We start from the raw sequence: 18,860 nt of genomic DNA, 5'->3' as shown, positions 1-18,860 counted from the left end.
CCCCCTTTTTTTTAAAAAAATGATTCCTTGCCAAAATAATAATAATAATAATAACAATAATATTAATAACCAACTAAAAACAACCCAAACAGAATGGCAAAACGGCCCTCCAAAAAGAAAAAGAAAGGGAAAAGAAAGGGGAAAAAAAAAACAAAAAGGAAGGAAGGAAAAAGAAATCCACAGGCGTAATTCAAACATGCACATCGAAAACGAAAACGCCACGCTCCTACAACCCCGTATGTACAGGCGGCTGTGTTTTCCTACAGATTCACTGCCTTTGCAAACTTAGTACCGTCGCCAATTTAAGACGTTTCCCCCCCTCCCCCCCCCCCGGTGGAAATCCGGAGGTCGGGGTGGAGAGTTGAGATATGACGCCCCCAGTTCCGGGCGGGAGGAGGAAGCGATCCAAACTTGCGGAAGAGATGGGGAGAAGAACAGCTGGATCCAAGCCCTCCACAACTTCTTCAGCCACTTCTGGCTCTGGAAGAACTTCACCCGGTGGTGTTGTGGCGTCGACACCTCCATCCCTTCCAAAGCTGCCTTGCTTTTCTTCCCCGGGTTTTCTCCTAGAGTGGAAGTATCTGAGATGCTTCTCCTGGGCGCGCTCTTCAGGAAATGCCTCTGGCCAAACCCATCCATGTTGGTTACCCCCATGGCAGGCGTGCAAGAGATCATAGGTTCATGTCTCCCTTCTCTGCTTGAGTGTGCAAACATGTAGGCTGACTGGTTCCTCTCTCTCTCTCTCTCTCTCACACACACACACAGACACACACAGACACACACAGACACACACACCTCGGGTGCAAGTATCACTTGACTTTTGGCGAGGTGGAAAGACACCCGTTTGGCTTCTCTTCCGTCCTTCACTTTCCAGACCAAGCGGTTGATGTACAACAGCCCAGAAGTGATGGAGAAAGTTCATAGAGGTTCTTCCTCCTCCACCACCGCCACCACCCGCTCAGGAAGTGATGGAGATCTGCGCAGAGTGCCAAGGCTGTGAAACTCTGTGCCAGTCCCCATTGGATGCCCACGGCCTTCCTGCTTCCCCCCCACCCACCCACCCCTTTCTAAGTCTTCTCTTCCCGGTCTGTTTTCCGCCGCGTTATATTTCGGGGTTTGATTTTGAGCGAAAGTTCCCATAATGCCTCCTCGGCCAGGTGGTCACTGAAGTCGTTGAAGAAGGAAATGATGTCATCGTTGCGTTTGATATCGTAATGCCTGCAAAGATCAGAGGGAAAAGGGATCCAGTTGGGTTCACTCCCAGCCCCAAAGGTGCTTTTTTTTTTTTTTTCCAAAGAGGCAACTGGACTTTCTGCTTTTTCTTGGAAGATGTTTTGCTTCTCCTCCCAGAAGCTTCTTCAGCTCTGAGTGGATGGTGGAGAATGGAAGGATTGACACCCCTTGCAGACAGCTGGTCATTTGCCTCCTTTCAGAGAGGCGTTGAGATCACTTGGAGGTTTATCTGTGTCCTGAGGATCCCTTGAATAGTGCAAATAGGTGCGCAGCCTTCTACAATACAGTCCTTTCAGCAGTTCTAAGGCTCCACAGCCATTGGCAACTATTCAGATGACCTTGAGGACGCAGACCAACCTCCAAGTGGCCTCAACGACTCTCTTCCAATCCCCAAGCTTCTCAGAGGAGAACCAAAACATCTTCCAAGAAACCCCAAAAAGTCCAGTTGCCTCTTGAAAAAAAAAAGCACCTTTGGAACAACCATGACCTGATGGATGACGGATCTGATGGATCTTCTTCAGCATGGACAACCCAAAACATGGGTAGGAAGCCAAAGCGACAAAAGACTTACACTTGCTGGAACCGTCTCATGTTGTCCAGGATGTTGAACTGCTGCCACCGCTTGGAGAAGTTGACTTTGCCATCGATGTAGTCGGGGTTTCCCAGGTGCACGAAGGTCAGGTCTTGCAGGATCAGGCCCCTGGAGGAGGGGAGAGGGGAAAGGGAAGAGGTTCCCATTGGGGCTTGGAAGAGCTACACGCCTTAAGTGGCGAAAGGGTTGTCTCTAAGCGGGAAGACTTCCTGCTTTGACAGCAGCTGCTCAGTCACAACCAAAGAAAGAAGGTTGTTTCCCACCTCCAAAGCCTGGGGAGAAATCCGGCATGCCCAACGACAAGCAGTCCTCACTTAGTGACTACAATTAAGACCGCCAGCCCGGCCGTTTAAGCGAAGCGCCTGCCGAGCGGGAAAATGGCGATGTTACCATCTTACTTCCGCTTCGCTCTACAGAACTGTGAAGGCTAGTGCAAGGATTGGTCATAAATTCACTTTTTCCCTCCATGTCGTAATGGCTAACAGTTGTTAAACGAGGTGGCGAGGTCTACTGGATAGACCGGAGGGAAAACGAGCCTATATAAGCTAACTCTAGTTTAACGTAAAGCCACAATAATGGAACCCGGCAAGTCTGAAAATACAGTTCTGTTGCTGTCACTTTTATCGCTTCTTTCTCCATGATGCAGCTGAGGGCTACGTGGTCTCTTATCTGGCTTTTCCCAAGGTAGCATCTCTTTTGTCCGGTCTCCCAAGGTCTTTTGGGAGCCTGGACAAGTGACCAGATAAATATTACACATTAGGGCCAATTTCTTCTCCTTCTTTTTTATAATAAACTTTATTAATCTTTTATAACTTTAAAAACAAACAAAAAGTGTAAATATCTTGACATTAACTGTTTGTGGCATTCATCTTATACTACTGTTTTGTGCATTGTTTACAAATATATACAATTTATGCAAATGTAAGCATTTTAACCTATATATTGCTTATCATTAATTTTTCATCATCCATCTATCTTAGCTCCATCCAGTCATACCATTTTCCCAAAATCCTATAATACTCGGACTCCTCCTTTTCTTGTAACATCAGAGTTAATTTATCCATCTCGGCACAAGACATTATTTTTTGAATAATTAGTTCATCTGGTGGTATACATGTATGTTTCCAACACTGGGCATAAGTAATTCTAGTTGCTGTTAAAATATGTAATACAATATTAGGGCCAATTTCTCGATGACCTTAACAAATCCAACTGCTAAAGATGCATTACAATGTTTTAGAGTTAACATATACAGCGGTGTCTTCCCTCGGTTTGATCTAGTAACACCTAGCTGCCTCGTTTAGTGACCGTTAACTCTTAGGACCCTGGTGAAAAAAGCTAACTTTTCGACCAATCCTTGCTTTTACAACCTTCACGGATCTGTAAAGCAAAGCTGAACTAAGTTTGTGCCATTGCAACGTTTCAACTCAGCAACCGCTCCGCTTAATGGCCAGGCTGGCAGTCGCAAGGGTTAGCTGAGCTTGAACAGACCGATTTTGCGATCTTCTCCAAAGAGAAGGACGAAAGAAAAGTTGTGACACTACTCACAGGTAAGGGATACAAGGCGGTTCGACCTCAGAAAGCGCAGCTCGGTAAGCCCGGAAGGACGACGAACTGTCAATCAGGGTACAATACTCTGCCAAGCCCTGGGGGGGGAAAGAAAAGAAGAAGAAAAGTACAGATGGTCCTTGACTTGTTTAGCGACCGTTTGAAGTCAGAACTTAGCTGGGCCTCAGTCAAGGTCTTCAGCCACGAGACTGTTGTGACTGTTTTCACACAACCGTCGTGGGGCAAAACTCCCCTTAAACGGAGGCCTCACTTAGCGACAGAAATTTGGGGCTGGGTTGTGGTCGTAAGTTGAGGACTGCCTTGTAAAAGCCAACCTACCTCGGAGGTCTGTTTCTGCCACTCGAGACGCCGAATGGGGGCCGAATCCAGCGCGGAAAGGATGGCCAAGTAGGAGTTGAAGTTGTTGAGTTTCCGTAAGTGCTGCGGCAAGAAAGGGAGAGGCTGTGGTTGGTGTCGCCCCTCGTCCGTCTCTTCGTTGGATCGAACGGACTTAAATTTTAGTTCAAGAATCCAAAAATTCACCAGCAAATGTTTTGAGCCTGCAATTCTGTCCTCCTGGCTCTCAAAGGAGGGGAGGGATTCAAAAAAATGTTTACTACCGGTTCAGTGGGCGTGGCTTGGTAGGTGTGGCTTGGCGGGCGTGGCAGGGGAAGGTTCCTGCAAAATCCCCCCTCCCTCCCCACCCAACTAACCTGCTTTCCAGCTCCCTACTCCTGTGCAGGGCCACCAAAGGAGATCCAGCCAATCAGCTGGGACTCAATGGGAGGCAATAGATGAGGGCGGGGCCAGTCAGAGGCGGGATTTGCCAGTTCTCCAAACGGCTCAAAACTTCTGCTACCGGTTCTGCAGAACCAGCTGGAACCGGCTGAATCCCACCTCCGCCTCAAAAGCCTGTCCTAACTCAGGCCTGGTCCTATTCCTTGAACTGGGTCTCTCCACCTCTTGTGCCTCTCTAGCTGGATGATGATGATGATGATGATGATGATGATGATGATTATCATCATTAATACAAACAATCCATCATCCATTAAACAGTGTGTTGTCTGGGTACAGATATCTTGTGCAATAACAATGGAAGTTTCCAGCCACAATCGTTACTTTGGTATTCATTCTCTACTCTTAGCTTATTACACACACACACACACCTTTTCTCTATATACAATATATTATACACACACATACACACATATATATACATATGTATGTATGTATATATGTATAGTATCTAATTTTATAACAATTCTCATCTTAACTTATTTACGTCTATTAACTTATTTTCGATATTTTGCTAGTCTCTAACTTCCGTATTCATCCTCTAACCCATCGATATAATGATTCCCATATCATCTCATAGTCGGTTTCCCAACTGGGTCTTTTTACCTTCATGATTTTGATAAATTTCTGCAACAGCCGCTCTCGGTCCTGTGACTTTTCCTGCTGCATGATGATCGAACGGACCCTGTTGTGGATCAGGGGGGAAAAGGGGGGAGACCCACAGACATTGTACATTTCAGATGGTTTCTCATACCAGGCAAAATTGATTCTGGCTCTTTAAAAAAAAACAAATGACTAAAAATTAAAAGTTAATCCTAGCTGCCTCCTGGACAGGAGAGAAAATTCGTTTCTCTCTTCAACTTCTCATCAGGTTCTCCCTGGTGGGAGCCGTTTCTAAGTTTTTATTTTATTTATTTACGTGTATCCCAATTTTGTTATTATTATTTTTTAACAAATGACTCAAAGTGGCGAACACATCCAACACAACTTCCTCGTTCTATTTTCCTCACAACAACCCTGTGAGGTGGGTTGGCAAGAGAGAGCAATTGGCTCAAGGTCACCCAGCTGGCCTTCGTGGCTAAGCGGGACTAGAACTCCCCATCTCCTAGTTATTAGCTCAAATTCACCTCACGAGCTTTCATGGCTCAGGTGAAGCTAGAATTCACAACCTCCTAGTGATTAACCCAAAGCCACCCAGCTGCCTTTCATGGCTCTGGGAGAACACATCAAGACCCCTTTTCTCTCTCTTACCAGTAAGACATATTATTAAAGTGCTCGGTGAACTGTGTCAAGTTGGGGCTTTTCTCCTCGTTCTGTTCCTTTGCCCAGAGTAGAACTTCCGGAATCTGGAAAAGGATATCAGGACACAGAAAAAATAGATTAACAGTCTCATTAGTCTACTGTCAAATTTAGAGGTCTCCAGTCTGGAAAATTTAAATCTGTCCGGTCCCCCAAAATCAAGAATGATCTGTGGAGTTGGTTCCCTTGCTTTCTTCTTGCCTGCCACACCTTCCATGCTTGCAATGCTGCCAGATAGGGGCATTGTGCAGAGGTTCAACGGGCAGCCTCCTTTGGCTTGATCGAGCCACTTGAAACCAGACAAAACCACAAAACAAAGAGAATGCCTGGAAGAGTGAGTTAGGGATGGTTAGGATAGTATGTTGGAGGCAACTTCCGCGCCTCATTTTTCATACCTCAATCTTATAAAACAGCTCCGCGTCCAGGAGGGTGAGCTGCTCCGAAATTTCATGGCTGTGAAAATCATGGAGGGTGCCAGGCCTGGAAAAGAGAAACAATGAGAAAAGAAATAGGTTTGCTCAGAAGGCTATCTGTTTACCCTTGAAAAGGAGTAAAAAAAATCCACCATGAAATTATGGGCTGAACACGACATTTAACATCCTGTCGATGGAGATTCTCAGTCCTCCATTCAGGTTCTAGTTGTGCCACAGCTGCTTTTTTCAAGAGGCAACTGGACTTTCTTTGTTTCTCTCTGAAGACCTTTCACTCCACATCCGTTCTTCAGCTCTGGTGGGGAATGGAAGGATTTATACGCCTTGCAGACAGCTAGTTATGTGCATCCTTCTTGGAGAGCCGTGGAGGCCACTCGGAGTTTTCTCTGTGTCCTCAGGGTCACTGCAGATAAACCTCCAAGGGGCCTCAACGACCCTCTGAAAGGATGCAAATGACCAGCTGTCTGCAAGGAGGGTCAATCCTTCCGTTTCCTCACCATTCAACTCAGAGCTGAAGAGGTTTCTTGGATGAGAAGTGAAACGTCTTCAGGGAAAAACAAAGGAAGTCCAGTTGCCTCCCAAAAAAGCACCTTTGGGATGTTCAACATCCTAGTTATCTCATCTACTTGACTGCAGAAATAATGGCAGGTAGCGTTATGACCAGAATCTCCATTGCTAAACTCTGTTAAGTGAGTTGCGTCTGATTTTTAACCAAGCTCAGAGGACACCAAGGACCCCACAGTCCTCCTCCTCCTCCCTTACTCCCTTCCACCTACCTCACTCCCTTCTAGCACTGATGATGCTACCGAGTTTGGTAATGAAACGTCTGCAAGAAAACAACCAAGCTCAGAGAGCACCAAGGACCCCACAATCCTCCTCCCTTCTAGCACTGAAAATATGTTTCTCCAAAATGTTGAAGGACACCGTCCTGAGTAAAGGTTCTACTTCTTTTCTTTTCCTCCTGCCCCACGGAGCCCCTCACCCATCTCACCTGGCTGCCACCCATCGAGCCGCCAAAGGCTTGATGGAGTTGGTGTAACGCAGCATTTTCCTCTGGTCGACTTTATCCAGGATATTTTTGCGCAAGACTCGGGCGAGGCTGAGTTCTCCATTGCACACCAGGCGGAAGACAAGCTCCATCAACAGCTTCAGGATCTCTTCGGTCAGCTCTACCAAGCTGGAAAAGGAAACCGACCCGGTGAAGGCTACGCTTCCGATCCACCCAGGGAGGTGAGGAGGCACCCCTGAGGACCGCCAAGGTGGAACTCGAGTCGGGCTCAGATCTTAAACTAGACCTTCAACGTACTACTCCTCATGACGAGAGGAAGTAATTCAACAGCCCAGCAGCTGCATCTACCGAAGGCTCCTATCCACTAAGGGACATCTAAGAAGTCCGAGATCCTACATTTTGTACCAAGAGGGAAGCTCATTTGGGGTCCTGAGAAGCTTTCTCTGATCTTAAACTAGATCTTCAACGTGTTAGTCCTCATGATTGTAGGAGGAAATTCTTTTTTTAAAAAAATATATGTTATTATTTACATATAGGTATATTGAACACAGTGTGACCCTCCTGGTGTTTCCTCCACCATACACACCAAAGTGAAAGACAAATAACATATATACTACTTATACATTGCCAGTCTTGTACAATTATTTTGGACCAACATATTCATTCTAACCCATCTATAATATCTCATTATGGGCCTCCTTAGCCTGGTTATTTTGTGTTCCGACTCCCACCTCTTAATTCCATCCATTGGTAATATCTACTCCATGTGTCACAATATTCTGTCTCCCCTTTGTTCTTTTTTAAAAATTCTAATGTTAATCTGTCCAATTCTGTGCAAACTAATATCTTCTTTATTATAGGAGGAAATTCAACAGCTACATCTATTGAAGGTTTGCATCCACTAAGGGACATCTAGGAAGTCACAAACCACATACTGTGTTTATTTTATAGGCAGCAAAGTTTAAGGTGACAACACATGTAGCATATTGGCTATTTGATGACCTAGAACCCAACGCCTGGTTCGAGCTGGTTCTTCTCCCGCAGATCAAACCCCAGCCCGCCCAAACACATCCCACAGCGTTTCTTCTCACCATAGTTCATCCACCACTCTCACCAGGACGAAAAACGTATTCTTGCTGACTCGTTTCTTGTTGTTGTCTGGACAGTGGCAGAACTTCTCATAGGTCGGAAGGGGAGTTAAAGAAGTTAACAAGAGGCAGAGTGACAACCAGCCAACATGGTTGGTCTTAGATTTAGAAGGATCAAACCAGTTGATTTCTGGACATCCAGCATATCTCCAAGGTTGTATGGGCAAGTGAGACAAGGGTTTAGAAAGGGATGTCCAACCTTAAAGACTGATGGACTTCAACTCCCATAACTCTGCAGCCAGCATGCTGGCTGGGGAATAGTGGAAGTCCACCAACCTTACAATTGCCAAGGTTGGACACTGTTGTGCTCTGCTGACAGCCTGCAGAGATGGCAGCAAAATCGGACAGTGGGGAAGAACATGGGCCAGTCCAGGAGTCTGGGGAGGACTCGGATGAGGGTCCTGCGACTGATACAGAGATGGGGCCAGGACCATCTGGGAGTAATTTACTAGAGCCTCCAGAATCTGGCAGCAGCGAGGCAGAGGAACAGCGGGAGCCTGTTCCCAGTGCTCGTGTGTGCAGAGCTGCTAGAAGGCAAGAGCAGCTGAAACAAAAGGGGAAACTCGGGAGTAAGGCTTGGAAGTGATTGCCCCTCCCATAAGATATAAAGGAAGTGCAAAGGGAGAGGAACCTTTGCAGGAAGCAACTTTCGTTCACTTAAACCTTGAAGCTCTGTGTGGACTTTGTACTTCAGTTGGCTTTTTACAGTTCATTTGGCATTTTACCTGTTGGCATCAATTCAAAGGAGAGAAAGGTGGGTGCTTATCTCGAGGGACTGTTTGGGACTCATTACCAGCTGGGAATGAACATAATTCCCAGTGTTGAAATGTAAAACAAGACAACATCCAGCATCGTGTACTTCTGAAGGGGGAGGGAATTACCAAACCCCAATTTTATCCCTGTCCCCCCAAAAGGATATCGGTATTGTAGTTTTTTTATAAGCTCTTCTGGGGAAATAAACGTTCGGTATGTTGTCAAGAAGGCTTCACAGTAAAGCACCAGATCTGGCCGAGAGAGGAAGAAAAAAAGAGAGAGAGAGAGAGAGAGAGAGAGAAATAGAAATTAATTCATCTTCTGATCAAGCAAGTGTCCTCACCTTGGAGACCTGGGGGCATCGCCAATTCTATCTCTCTCACCAGGGGGAACCCGGGAGGAATGCAAATAAAAGGTTGGAAACATAAAAACTGGTTATATAGAGCCAGATTGGGCTTGGGGTTAAGGTAACAGGCTAGAAACTAGTACAACCTTAGGCAGAAAAGGCAGCCGGATGACTTTGGGCCAATCACCGGGAGATGGTGAGTTCTAGTCTGGCCTTAGGGACGAAAGCTGGCTGGGTGACTTTGGACCAATCACCGGGAGACGGTGAGTTCTAGTCCCACCTTAAGCATGAAAGTCAGCTGGGTGACTTTGGGCTCTGGGTGACTTTGGGCCGATCACTAGGAGACGGGTGAGTTCTAGTCTGGCTTCAGGGATGAAAGCCATCTGAGGTGACTTTGGGCAACTTTTCAAGGATCTCCTTCCAAAATCCTTCCTTCAGCCTTTCTGGGTCTCGATGACAACATCTGCCTCTAGTTGTGAATGTGAGCCTTGCATGAGGGTTCACACACATTCCCTCCACAGTACCTTTTACCGTCCCCTCCACAGTGGCCGTCTCTGTCGCGTGCACCAGAAGGATGTCTCCTGACCCACCCCGTACGTCTGGACCATCATCCCCCTGCAGCAGTGGAAGAGAAACCCCAAATGATGCACATGAGAAGCGAAACATCTTCATAGAAAAAACAGGAAGTCCAGTTGCCTCTTGGAAAAAAAAAAAGGCACCTTTGACTTATTCAATTGTACACTTTCGCTTCCAGACGCCTGGTCACCTTGATTGCTCTTCTCTGCACTCTTTCCAGAGTCTCAGTGTCTTTAATTTTTTATTTTTTTTTGTATTGTGGTGACCAAAACTGGAGGAAATATTCCAAGTGTGGCCTCACCAGTGCGGTATAAAGCCTTAAGATAGACAGATAGATAGATAAATAAATAGGAGAAGTCAGAACTTACTTCCTGTTTCAAGGTCAGCCTGGAGATGATTTCGCTGTGGTTCACTAGCGACAATTCGTCCACTTCCTCCTCCATCACAGGGTTTTCCAAAGATTCCTGGGACTTGGTTGGTCTGGGTGCACAAGACAAAAAGGGCATGCCCTGCGTTGAGAGGAGGCCTATCATGGCAAGATTTCTAGTCCTCAGTGTTTTGGAAGGGTTGGACGTAGATCAAAGGTTAGCCATGGATTTCATCTGAAAATCTGGCTTTAAGGGTTCAGTGGAGTCCCTCAGAGAAAGCTTAAAACCTGGTGGATATTAGATTTTGTGCACGTATATGAAATAAGTATATACCATTTTTAATTTTAAAATGTACCCATAAAAACGAACAGAAACTAAGGAAGGGAGGGAGGGAGGGGAGGAAGGGTGAGGAAGGAAGGAAGAAAAGAAAGGGGAGGAAGGAAGGAAGATTGGAATGGAGGGAAGGGGAGAGAAGAAAAGAGGGGAAGGTGGCAGGAAGGAAAGAAAGAAGGGTGCAGCAAAAAAAAGGTAAAAAAAAAAAAAATCAATCGGTATTAAATGCATTTTAGCATCTCAATATTACAACCATAACATTATGTTAATTTTCATCCAAAGTTGAGCATAACATTACAAAGAACCAGCGTTGCAATTTGCATCAAATATTGCTGATATAACAGTTTCAGCCTTCAATCAATCATTTAAAAGTAAGATCTCCACCGTAGTGTTCCTTCGTGTCTGTGTCTACACAGGTGGTCCTTGACCTACAACGGTTCATTTAGTGATCGTTCAAACTTACAACGGCACTGAAAAAAAAGTGATTTATGATCGTTTTTCACACTTAGGACCAATGCAGCATCCCCACAGTTATGTGATCAACACTCGTGTGCTTGGTAACTCACGTGACTCATACTTATGACGGTCGCATGGACCCCCCGGGGAAACCTCACCTTTCATTCTCGTGCTTTTCCTTCCCTGGGGTCTCACTCAGAGACGCAGAATCTTTTGCGTGGTCGTCCTTCATCATTGGGGTTTCCTGGAAGGAAGTGGGGAGACAGGAGGAGGTAAGACTTGCGTTATTAACCACATGCAGATATCCCTCGACTTATACCGTGTCTCCCCAAAAATAAGACAGGGTCTTGTATTAATTTTTTTGCTCCAAAAGACACATTAGGTCTTATTTTCCAGTTGGGTCTATTTTCAGGGGAACAAGGTACAACTGTTCATTTAGTGGGCATTCGAAGTTACGACGGCACCCAAAAAAAGTGACCTGGACCGCCCCCCGCCCCCCCATTCACGATGTTCGCAGCGTTTCCCCACGGTCACGTGATCAAAATCCGGAGGCTTGGCAACTGGCATGTACTTATGATGGCTGCGTCGTTCCTGGGGGGGGGGGGAGGTCATGCAATTCCCTTTGGCGACCGTCCGTCGTGCAAAAGTGAAAGGGGAAACTCAACAACAGTGTTCCCAATTGAACAGCTGCAGTGATTCACTTAACAACCAGGGCTAGAAAGGGTGTAAAACCGGTGGGAGGAGGGGGGAAGCTCACTTAACAAATGTCTCATTTAGCAACGTGAATGTGGGGCTCCATTGTTGTCATAAGTCGAGGACTATCTATCGTCTCAGGGTCTCCAAACAGTGGGAGACATTGGGTTCACACCTCTTAAAATTACACAACATTATATATTGTCACCATTCCTCAAAATTGAACCGAAGGCAAACCAGGTTTTTCAAGAAAGACACAGCAGCACTCTGCGGTTTCGGGACTACACTGTCGTTGGTTTTCTCAAGGTGACCAAAATGCATCCAGAAATGGAAGATATAGTAGATCCGTGGTTTTTTTTTTTTTTAAACCCGCCCTCTTGAAGAGGTGTGGACTTCAACTCCCAGAATTCCTCAGACAGCAGGAATTCTGGGAATTGAAACCCACAGCTCTTCCAGTTTCCAAGCTTTGAAATCACCAAGGAATCCAATTTTCCGTAGGCGAGAAACCCACTTCTCCAGTTCCGCCTCTCTTCCCTGCCGAGCCATCAAATCCAACCGATTCTTCCACAAAGACATTTAAAATAGCAGAATGTACATTTTCTAGGCTGGAAACATCCAGTGTGATAGTCAGAGGGGAAATTAAAATCCACAGGGGATTAGATAGGAAAGTCCTTAGCAGAGGTTGTTAATAGGAAACCAAAAAATAAATAAAAAATGCTTTTCTGATTCTGGATAGGAATTTTAAATTCAGTTTGGTACGAGGCACCCCCAAAATGGCAGCGTGGTGTAGTAAAAGAGGGGAGCCTAATGGAATCCAGGTATGATTACAAGAGAATATTGCCAGTATATTCATGATCTGAAACAGAGCTTGGTAACAAGGTCAGCCAATGAGGACTGCTTGGAAACTGAAACTAAAAGTAGTCTAGCCGTGGTTCGATGTTAAGCTCTGCAGCTCTGAAGCTGTGAGTCTGTCTATTGAAGATGAAACTAACTTGCTTGCTTGCTGAAGGCTGGAGCTCTGCTCTGAACTTGCAACATGTTTCTGTTTGAGTTTGCTCCACGTTGGAGAAACCTACAACTGGTTTGTAAAATCTACTGATGTTTATAAAGATGTTAAATGAAGCATCAGCCCTCTGTGTTTATTTTTCTGGCGCTGAATTATCGCTGCAAAACTCTCAATAAATATTTATAGCTCGGGTTGAGCTGTGGGGGTCTTTGGTGCTTGGTTGTTGTTTTTTTGTGCAGACTTTTCGTGACCCAACTAGGCAATGTTATCAGTGCTAGAAGGAAATGGGGTTTGCGAGGAGGAGGAGGGGAAGGGTGAGGAAGAAAGGGAGGAGGAGGACCGCTGGGTTCTTGGTTCTCTCAGCTGGGCTGTTTCCATGCAGACATTTCACGACCCAGCTAGGGAGCATCATCAGTGCCAATGAGTGCGCCTTGCTCCCTGTTTATATATAGACCAGAGTTCGGGTCCCGAATGCTGGGAGCGGGTGAGAAAGGAGGAACGAGACCTCCCTGCTACTCCTCTCCAGTAGGCATGCAAAGCCATTGGCAGGGCTCATCCTGGTTTTACTTACTCCTTCTGAGTAGGAAGGGGGAAGCTCCCCATTGCTTTGACCCGAGGAATACAGATTGACGTATTCACCCTCCCTGGCTACCTCGCCAACGTGGTCACTCTACAGAGACAGAAGGGAAGGGAAGCAAAGGGGTGATCCCACCTGGGGGGGATGAACCCAGCACTCCCCAGAAAAGCACGGCGGGACAGGTAGGCTTACCGGAACATTCTCTAGCTATTCAGAGGGGGCAGGAGGGGGGGGACCTATGCGACATTCGTGACAGGCCCTCACCCACCTGATGAAAATCGTCCTCCCAATTATTATTATTATTATTATTATTAAAAAGGATAACCGTTGTTCTCCAAACCATGCTAGCAAAACTCTGGAGGGGGTGCTTAGAACAATTCCCTAAAAGCTGCAGGGCCCCCTCTTAATATTAATAGAGCCAGTTTGATCCAATGGCTAAGGCACCAAACTAGAAAGTAGGAGATGTGAATTCTAGTTCCACTTTAGCCATGAAAGGCAGCTGAGTGATGCTGAGCCAATCAACCCCCAGGAGATGGTGAGTTCTAGTCCTGCCTTAGCCACGAAAGGCAGCTGGGTGACTTTGGGCCAGCCACTTCCTCTCAGCCCTAGGAAGGAGGCAATGGGTAAGCCAACTACGACTGGGTCCCCCACCCCCACAAAAGGTGAGCTCGGGCCCCATCCGGTTTTCTCACCGAAGACTTCTGGAGATGTTCGGTGAAAGAGGATTCAGAGGAGAGTGAGACAGAAGCAGCCTTGTCTTGAGAAGAGGAGGAGGAGGAGGAGGAGGAAGAGGAGGAGGAAGAAGAAGATGGCCGCTCCATGGTGCCAAGGGGCTGGCCAGATGTGGCTGGTGCCGCCGGCGGGTCCGAATTCGGAGCCTGGTGTGCAGGTGGAAAAGCCTGAGGAGAGGATGCAGCGGCCAAAGTAGAGGAAAGAAAGGGAGGGATGGCGGGAACTGGGCCCCGAGGCACGAAGTCTTGGGAGAAAGACCTGAAGACGGATTTGTACTGGGGGGAAACGGGACGAGGATGAGGCGGAAAGGGCGAGGGGAGAAAATGGCAGCAAGTCAACGAGAAAGGGTAGCATTGAAGGGGAGGAGAGGAGGGGAGGAGAGAAAAAGAAAGAGAGAGAGAGAGAAGGAATTAGAACAACGTACACAGTCGCCCGATGGCTCAGTTGGCTTTCCCGTTGGGGGAACTCCCTTGGCTAAGAATCCAGAGCAGGCCAAAGCCAGGAAAGAGAAGGGAGTTGGATTCTCCCTCCTGGGGGGAAAAAAGGACGACATTCCGAAACGAAATCTAGGAGGGAGGATGAAAACATAAAAGGGCCTTTGGCAGGGGGTTCTCCACTTGCAAGGGGCAGGAGGCCCCGGCCAGGCACGATGCAAACGGCTCGCGAATGCACTCGACGCCGGGTGAGAAGTCCACCCCTTGCTTCCTCCCTCCACGCTGGAAGGAGGATCTCCCTGTTTCAAGGATTCGGCACCGTGTGATCAAAAGCATCCCTGGCACAGCTACTGCCGCCATGCACAACCCCCCTGACCTAACCAAATCCACGACGATTGGAAGAATCTCGTAGAAATCTTCCTTACTGCCTCCTTTTAGTTTGATGCAGAACATCTAGCACTGATGTGGTTACCTAGTTGGGTCATGAAATGTCTGCATGGAAACAGAGCAGCTCAGAGAGCACCAAGGACCCCACAGTCTTTTTCTTCCTCCTCCTCCTCCTCCTCCCCTCCACCTCCTTGTCTCCCCCCCCTCCTCCTCCATCCCATTCTGTTCTGGCGCTGATGAGGTTACCTAGTTGGGTCATGAAATGTCTGCAAGAAAATAAGCAAACTCAGAGAGCACCAAAGACCATCCTCCTCCTCCTCCCTTCCACCCACTACCTTCTAGCACTGATGAGGTTACCTAGTAGGGTCATGAGACGTCTGCCTGGAAACGACCCAGTTCAGAGAGCATCCAAGAACCCCACAGATTGGGACCTTCTCTGCAGGTGGGCTCCAGCAGAGTCCAAAAGTTTGGGAGAATAAACCCAACGGTCCCGGTGACCAACTCAAGGTCGGGATCCCGCAAGGTTATCCTGGGACACGTTGCATTGGCCTCCGCTCATAATAAAGATCAATCAACAAGCGGAAAGAGCGAGAGGAAGCAAGCTGCGAAAGGCAAGGCGTTCCGTTAGTAACTCACCGAGTGCGTGGGAAAGGAACTGTTCTGCTGGAGGAAGGAGTTAGAGACGGAAACGGTGAGGGCCTGGCCTGTGCCCACCTCCTCCTCGGGGGCCAGGGGGCCCTTAGATGGCTGGACACAGTAGGAGACAGAAGAGAAGGGAGCAGGGAAAATAGCCTGTTGGAAGGAGAGAAAGAAAAGGAGCGAGGGAGAAAGACGAAAGGAAGAAGAGAAAAAAAAAAAGAACAACCTACATCGACGGGAGATGAACCCAGGGCCTGCCTTGGGTGGGGTTGGACTAGAAAGCCTCTTAAGGTCCCGTCCAAGTGCTTCGGTGCTGGATTCTCCTCCTATCCAAATACAGGCAGTCTTCAACCTACATCAGTTTGTTTAGTGACCGTGAATAACAGAGTCGGAGGGGAGGTCTTCTAGTAGTCCAATCCCCTGCTCAAGTAGTCCTCGAACTTACAACCGTTCAAAGTTACGACGGCGGCACTGGGGGAAAAAAGCCTGATCCCCTTTGGCTGGGACTCACTTATCAACGGCGGCAAGAAAGGTTGTAAAAGGGAGAGAGCGGAACTCACTTTGGAACCGTCCCATTGAAGCAACCGAAACGTTGGGCCAATTGTGGTCACTAAGCCAAAGGCATGAAGACAGTTGGGACGCCAGCCCTCTCATGCAGGCCAAGGGGAGAATTGTTTCATATTTGCTTTCAGGAAACGTGGCGAGAAACGAAAGGGGGAGGGCTAAGCATCTGATGATTTTTCTCCCCCAAAAACAGGGGAAAAGGAAAATAAAATAAAATAAAAAGAGATTGAATTCAGGAAAAAACAAAAACAAAAACAAAACCCAAATGGAATAAAACAGAAAAAGGAGCAGGCAGACCTTAGAAGGCGAGAGAAGAAACAGAGGAACAAAAACGCTTCAATGCCAAGACCACACGGCTGGGGAAACTGAGGCAGGGAATAACGCCTCCTGGTTAATGGCATCCCGGTGCATATATACAGTTGATAAACATTTGGATGTGTAACAGTTATTGCACAAACACATATGTATCTATTATACAGGATATATAGACATATTTGTGTGTGTGTATATATAATAGGTACATCATAACAGTTATTGCACAAACACACGTATATATCTATTATAAAAGACCTTCAAGGTCCCTTGTTATATTCTATGTCAGTTCTGGAGGTGGAACTTGGAAGAAGCCATCCGACCAGGAACATTCACTACAACCAAGTGTAATAAAATAGCGCTCACTCTTTCTTGGAACAAAAGCCCAAAGCCAAAATAATCACACTGGATTTGGACCACGGACCAAAACAAAGGCTCCGTATCTCTTAGCATGGGCAAGAAGGAACTGAACCAAGATGGAGAAGGAGAAGAAGAAGAAGGAGGAGGAAGAGGAAGAAGAAGAGGAGGAGGAGGAGGAGGAGGAAAAGAAGAAGAAGAAGAAGAAGAAGAAGAAGAAGAAGAAGAAGAAGAAGAAGAAGAAGAAGAAGAAGAAGAAGAAGAAGAAAGAAGAAGAAGAAGAAGAAGAAGAAGAAGAAGAAGAAGAAGAAGAAGAAGAAGAAGAAGAAGAAGAAGAAGAAGAAGAAGAAGAAGACTCACCAGCTGCCTCTGTTTGGGTGGGAGAGCTGGAGGTGGGGCCAGATCCTGGCCTGTGCTGCTGAAGGAATCGCTGAATCCATAAACCTCCATCAGGTGCCTATTCTTCTGCTGGTAGATGTGCTCGTTCTGGGGGGTTTGGTAGAACATGGAAGGCTGAGGTTCAGAGTAGTCCTCCACAAACTGCATATAGGCCAACACTGCAAGAGAGAATGGACACGAGGGTGTGTGTGTGTGTGTGGGAGGGGGGTCACCTTCTCGGTGAGGTGCTTGGAGAAACCTCCTCTTCCCCATCCCCTGGTTGGTTGGAGGGATTCACAGAAGAAAGATGTGAAATTAAGAAGATGACTTTTAAGGCTTAACCTATGATGACCGGGAATACAAAAGCAACGAAGTCACAAAAACAGGTGAAGTCCCTTTAATGCCTCCAACTTGGCTTCAAAGCTCCACTTATCCTTGACTGGAGAAGAAACTCCCCCACAAACAGTTGTGAAAAGGAAGAAGTGCTGTTCAAACTCAAAACACATATAAATAGAAAAAAACTACACAAACCATGCTGAAGCAATTTAGGAGACACGGCAGGATAAGGGCTTGAAGACGTCCACTGATATCGAAATACACACACTGGGAAGGACGCCAGAACTCAGATAAGCAATGAAAGGCTAGAATTATTTCACACTTTGTTTCCAGCACTGGGCCATGCGCAGTTTGTCCTTTTAAACAGTCCTCACAGCTGCAGCCCGTGAAGGGGATCAGGGCCCCTTCCTCCCCCATAGACTAAACCATTCACATTTCTCCCTTATCCTCTCCTCTCTGCGTGCCCTAGGATGAAGTTGGGATGGGCCTGGGTCTTCCTCTGACTGCCTAGGCAGCCTGTGCCCTTCCCCAGCTTCCTCCACAGCCACCAGAGCCACACCTCCACTCCCTATCGGCTGTTCCTCCTCTCCCTCGGAGTCAGACTCCAAAAGAGGCATGACATAACCACAGTTCCAAGTGTGACCATCTTAGTGGACCAGTCTTTTCTTCACCATGCACACTGTTTTAGGTACCTTCTGTGGCCATGGACCCCCCCAAGACTTGAACTCAAGATTTTAAATCATAACATTTGTTCAAGTCTTCCTGGATCCACTGTGATGAGCCTCCAGGTTGAGGACCCATTGTCCTGGACCAAATCCAAAACCACAAAGGAATTCCTGCGGGCTTGATACCCTCAGGCAAACCAGCCATCAACAGGCACGGTGAGATAAGCAATTTGTAGACACCATTCAAAAAAAAAAAAAAAGACAATCAAAAAGCCCAAAAGGAAACAGAAAGATCGACATATCTCACCAGCAATCAACATCCAGGTGACCAACAATCACAAAATCAGCAATACCCCAAGCAAGAAACTTGACCACTCGGATAAAGAAGCAAGATCAATGAGAAATCCAGATTCATTTAACAACCGGGTTACTAACTTCACAAATGCAAGGATTCAATTAACAACTTTGACAAGAGAAGGTGTAAACGTTAACACGTTTTTCACTTAGCAACCTACATTTTGGGCCCAATTGGGGTCGTAACTCGAGGACTCCCAGCAATAATAAAGGCAAATCAGACTCAGCCAGTCCAACATAAATATCCCTCAATTGCTCAACTCTTAACCCAGAGGGCAAAATTCTTATCCGGACTTCGAAAACAGACTCAACTTTCCTGTTCCTTTTTTGTGTGTGCGTGCGAGAGAGGGAGAGATTATCCAAAAAGTGCTAAGTCAGCAATCTAAACAAATCAGGATTAAGTGAGAGTCGCCACGTGATTAAACCAACAGCTGGGCAGAAAGAGGAAAAGCAAATTTGGGTGCCGAGTGCCAGAAAAACGACACTAAACCAACATTTAAAAAAAAACACACACAAAAAACAAACAAAGTCCTCGGTAA

The 18,860-nt window shown here is 46.7% G+C and overlaps 1 protein-coding gene across 5 annotated transcripts in view; it reads right to left on the bottom strand.

The window, feature by feature from the left end:
* RAPGEF1 (Rap guanine nucleotide exchange factor 1) overlaps positions 1 to 18,860 on the bottom strand; it is a 46,086-nt gene continuing 27,226 nt past the window's right edge. For 2 of the 5 annotated variants that reach the window (XM_087944137.1, XM_087944138.1), the window contains exons 10-26: positions 16,949 to 17,145; positions 15,353 to 15,508; positions 13,856 to 14,170; positions 13,158 to 13,256; positions 11,046 to 11,131; positions 10,099 to 10,210; positions 9,679 to 9,769; positions 8,975 to 9,059; positions 7,999 to 8,091; positions 6,890 to 7,075; positions 5,863 to 5,947; positions 5,420 to 5,514; positions 4,775 to 4,853; positions 3,713 to 3,814; positions 3,374 to 3,471; positions 1,805 to 1,933; positions 1 to 1,218 (exon numbers count right to left, since the gene is read on the bottom strand). In XM_087944137.1, the coding sequence (XP_087800263.1) occupies positions 1,068 to 1,218; positions 1,805 to 1,933; positions 3,374 to 3,471; positions 3,713 to 3,814; positions 4,775 to 4,853; positions 5,420 to 5,514; positions 5,863 to 5,947; positions 6,890 to 7,075; positions 7,999 to 8,091; positions 8,975 to 9,059; positions 9,679 to 9,769; positions 10,099 to 10,210; positions 11,046 to 11,131; positions 13,158 to 13,256; positions 13,856 to 14,170; positions 15,353 to 15,508; positions 16,949 to 17,145 (2,159 nt within the window). In that variant the 3' untranslated portion in view covers positions 1 to 1,067. The remainder of the gene's footprint in view (positions 1,219 to 1,804; positions 1,934 to 3,373; positions 3,472 to 3,712; positions 3,815 to 4,774; positions 4,854 to 5,419; positions 5,515 to 5,862; positions 5,948 to 6,889; positions 7,076 to 7,998; positions 8,092 to 8,974; positions 9,060 to 9,678; positions 9,770 to 10,098; positions 10,211 to 11,045; positions 11,132 to 13,157; positions 13,257 to 13,855; positions 14,171 to 15,352; positions 15,509 to 16,948; positions 17,146 to 18,860) is intronic. The other 3 variants (XM_087944139.1, XM_087944140.1, XM_087944141.1) reach the window with 3 other exon arrangements.

This window comes from Notechis scutatus, chromosome 15 (assembly GCF_049901735.1).
Source record: "Notechis scutatus isolate UNSWTSFEM ecotype Mainland chromosome 15, rNotScu1.2, whole genome shotgun sequence".
NCBI classification, from domain to species: domain Eukaryota; kingdom Metazoa; phylum Chordata; class Lepidosauria; order Squamata; family Elapidae; genus Notechis; species Notechis scutatus.
The sequence above is the reverse complement of the archived record's forward strand: the minus strand, read 5'-3'. Positions and strand labels throughout refer to the sequence as shown.